Source organism: Acyrthosiphon pisum, unplaced genomic scaffold, assembly GCF_005508785.2.
Source record: "Acyrthosiphon pisum isolate AL4f unplaced genomic scaffold, pea_aphid_22Mar2018_4r6ur Scaffold_18323;HRSCAF=18999, whole genome shotgun sequence".
Lineage (NCBI taxonomy): Eukaryota > Metazoa > Arthropoda > Insecta > Hemiptera > Aphididae > Acyrthosiphon > Acyrthosiphon pisum.
This window is the reverse complement of record NW_021767454.1, coordinates 1-1,136: the sequence shown is the minus strand read 5'-3', so window position 1 is coordinate 1,136 and position 1,136 is coordinate 1. Positions and strand designations below refer to the sequence as shown.

Genomic DNA, 1,136 nt, shown 5'->3' with positions numbered 1-1,136 from the left:
ATGATTCTTATATGCCTCTTCATTATCTAAAGGAAATGGTGTTGCAATAGCTACTTGTGTTCCATCTATACACCCTATAATACCCGGAACCCCCATTAAATCTCTAAATCTAAAAAAGAAAATTTACATTCTAATTAATGAGTTATTTAAATTAATTTATATTTATAACCACACACACTGGTTGGCGACAGGGGCGGAGTGAGATTTACCTATTTTGTGGACGCAAGTAGTATGGTAGTAGTGGTCATTTGTAAAAAGAAGTTTTGTTTTATGATTGAAAGATGTTTACACCGTCACTACACACACACCCACACATATATAATATATATTATTTTAACCTTATCTCCACTGCTTTTCTCTCAGCATCATTTTGTGGAAATCTGACCCAATCACTTAAACAAACTTCATACAAGGATGTAGCTACCCTTGTTATACAACGGCTAACAGATGGTTGACTTATACTACCTAAGTAATCTTGGCCGACACATCTTTGAAAAGATCCAAAAGCAAAAAACCTAATTACTACTAATACCTAAAAGATAATATTACGCACACAATTAAAATTTACATGATTATACATAATATGTATATTATAATAATTTATAAATTTTATATATTTTATACTAACTTGCAGTTGTAATGACAATCCATTTTTACGTTTTCTTTGCAGTCGTTGTACATTGGATAACTTGTCAATAATGTATAAAGCCAAATTTTTTGAGATTCTAAATAATTTTGTAAAATCGTATTCACGTAAATCAAACGGATTGTATATGTCTCTAAGTCTTCGACGTTGGACTTTTAATGCATAAATGGCTTGGTGTTGTTCTAATTCATTTAAAACCAATATATGTGCCACAAAAGCCATCATAAGATAAAAATAATATAACAAAAGAAGTCACAACACGAACAATATCACTTCTAAAAATGACTTAATTAATACAAAAATCATCAATCAATTTTAATAAAATCTTTATCTGTATCCAAAAAACAATGATACAAAATATTTGTAACCATACCATTGAGTGAGCTACAAATAAAGATACACAGTTGTAGCCTTTGTATCTTAAAAATAGTTACAGAATACCCATCGAGTTACAACGAGGGTTACAAGTATTTTGTATCCAAAATAGTAG

At 29.8% G+C, this 1,136-nt stretch overlaps 1 protein-coding gene across 1 annotated transcript; it reads right to left on the bottom strand.

Moving 5' to 3' along the window:
* Positions 1–15: 15 nt before the first annotated feature.
* On the bottom strand, positions 16–868 carry LOC103311773 (putative nuclease HARBI1; the record flags this gene model as incomplete). Its single annotated transcript, XM_008191479.1, has 3 exons — positions 629–868; positions 339–532; positions 16–109 (listed from the first exon to the last, which is right to left on the bottom strand). Coding segments are annotated over exons 1-3 (528 nt in total), but the record flags the coding sequence as incomplete, so codon positions are not given.
* Between the last annotated feature and the right edge of the window lie 268 nt (positions 869–1,136).